Below are 2,511 nucleotides of genomic sequence, written 5' to 3' on the forward strand. Positions count from 1 at the left end.
CAAAGTACATAAATTATCAAACAAATAGTTTAATATTTAAATAAAAAATAATCATTTTCAACCAAATTGTTTAATTTTCAATTAAAAAAGACAATTTTTCAAAAAGAATGTTGATTTTTGAACAAGAAAATATCAAGTTTTAATAAAAAATTTATATACCAATTTTCAGTTGAAGGAATTAATTTCCAACAAAACTGATGACAAAAAATGACAAAAAAGAAGAATTTTCCACAAAGTAAATAAATTATCAAACAAATAGTTTGATATTTAAATAAAAAAAGTCATTTTCAACCAAATAGTTGAGTTTTCGTCGAAAAAGAGATTAATTTTCAACTAAAAATAGAATAGTTGAATTTTCCATTAAAAATTTAATACTTGATAAAAAAAATGGATTTTTAGAAAAATAGTTCAATTTTCTACTGTAATAGTTAAATTTTTATTACAAAAAAAAAAGATTATTAATAATGTAGAAACAATTACAAAAAGAGATTAATTTAAAAAAAAAATACGAGTGTGAAGATCTGAATGCTTGAAATATAAGTGTGAAAAAACTGAAGGTTCAAACTACGAGCATGAAGAGATGAAGGCTCAAAATAAGAGTGTGAAGAGCTGAAACCTTAAAATTCGAGTGTGAAGAGCTGAAACCTTAAAATTCGAGTGTCAAGAGCTGAAAACCTGAAATTCAAACGTGAAGAGCTAAAACTTCAAAATACGAGTGTGAAGTGTCTCCGAAGACTCAAAATACGAGTGTAAGGAGCTGAAGGCTCAGAATATGAGTGTGAAGTGCTGAAAACTTAAAATACGAGTGTGAAGAGCTGAAAATTAAAATACGAGTGTCAAGAACTGAAAACCTAAAATTCGAACGTGAAGAACTAAAAGTTCAAAATACGAGTGTGAAGTGTAGTTGAAGACTCAAAATACGAATGTGAAGAGCTGCCCAAGACTGAAAATACGATTGTAAAGAGCTGAAGTCTCAAAATACGAGTGTAAAGAGCTGAAGGCTCAAAATACGAGTGTGAAGTGCTGAAAACTTAAAATACGAGTGTGAAGAGCTGAAAACTTAAAATACGAGTGTGAAGAGCTGAAAACTTAAAATACGAGTGTGAAGTGTAGTTAGACTCAAAATACGAGTGTGAAGTGCTGAAAACTTAAAATACGAGTGTGAAGAGCTAAAAACTTAAAATACGAGTGTGAAGAGCTGAAAACTTAAAATACGAGTGTGAAGTGTAGTTAAAGACTCAAAATACGAGTGTGAAGAGCTGCCCAAGACTCAAAATACGAATGTAAAGAGCTGAAGTCTCAAAATACGAGTGTACAGTGCTGAAAACTTAAAATACGAGTGTGAAGAGCTGAAAACTTAAAATACGAGTGTGAAGTGCTGAAAACTTAAAATACGAGTGTGAAGAGCTGAAAACCTAAAATTCGAACGTGAAGAGCTAAAATTTCAAAATACGAGTGTGAAGTGTAGTTGAAGACTCAAAATACGAGTGTGAAGAGCTGCCCAAGACTCAAAATACGAGTGTAAAGAGCTGAAGTCTCAAAATACGAGTGTAAAGAGCTGAAGGCTCAAAATACGAGTCTAAAGAGCTGAAGGCTCAAAATACGAGTGTGAAGTTCCGCCGAAGATTCAAAATACGAGTGTAAGGAGCTGACGGCTCAAAATACGAGAGTAAAGAGCTGAATTCTCAACATGTGAGTGTAAAGAGCTAGAGGTTGAAAATACGAGTGTGAAGAGCTGACAACTTGAAATACGAGTATGAAGAGCTAACAATTTAAAATACGAGTATGAAGAGCTAAGAACTTAAAATACGAGTGTGAAGAGCAAAATATTCCAAATACGAGTGTGAAGAGCAAAAAAAAAATTACAAACCTTTCCCAAGAATGCCATCGCAACTGGATTGCCCGCATCCGCAGCATGCTGGAAATAATGAAGTGCCCTCTGGTGATCAAGTGGCACACCTCGTCCTCCCTGATAGTGAAGTTGGCCCAAGCCAACTTGCGCCTGGATATCTCCCTTGTCAGCCAGCAGTTGATAGTACTCAATCAAGTCTTGATCCAAAATTCCAGAACTGTATCCTGGATTCTCGTGCTCATCAAGAAGCCTCACTCGTTGAACGACTGGACCGCCACTCAGGGACACTTCCTCCGCCACTTTGTTCGCCACTTTTCGATAAAAGTCGAGGGCTCTCTCGCAGGAAGCCGGAGTGGTTATCCCAGCCCAGTGTCTATAACCGAGAGCCATTTGGGCCCGGGTGTCTCCTCCGAGGGCGGCGACTGTGTAGTGAAGCAGAGTTTTTCCTTGAGAAGCGTTCACGCCTCCGAGTCCCGTTGCATACAAGAATCCCATTCCCTTTTTTATAATAAAAAAATATATGAAGAAGAGAATTATTTAATTTGTAAGTCAGGTTATGATTTACAATTAATAAATAAAAATAAAACAATTCACTCAAATATATTTAATATTAAGCTAAAAAAACGACTTAGGAAATAAAGTGGTAGATAATAATAACT

At 34.9% G+C, this 2,511-nt stretch overlaps 1 protein-coding gene across 2 annotated transcripts in view; it reads right to left on the reverse strand.

Annotated features, from left to right (window-relative positions):
• The window catches only part of LOC117172432 (protein sel-1 homolog 1), a 47,587-nt gene that overhangs the window by 21,350 nt on the left and 23,726 nt on the right, over nucleotides 1-2,511 (reverse strand). For both annotated transcript variants that reach the window (XM_033360357.1, XM_033360356.1), the window contains exon 4: nucleotides 1,871-2,350. In XM_033360357.1, the coding sequence (XP_033216248.1) occupies nucleotides 1,871-2,350 (480 nt within the window). The remainder of the gene's footprint in view (nucleotides 1-1,870; nucleotides 2,351-2,511) is intronic.

This window comes from Belonocnema kinseyi, chromosome 5, assembly GCF_010883055.1.
Source record: "Belonocnema kinseyi isolate 2016_QV_RU_SX_M_011 chromosome 5, B_treatae_v1, whole genome shotgun sequence".
Taxonomy (NCBI): domain Eukaryota; kingdom Metazoa; phylum Arthropoda; class Insecta; order Hymenoptera; family Cynipidae; genus Belonocnema; species Belonocnema kinseyi.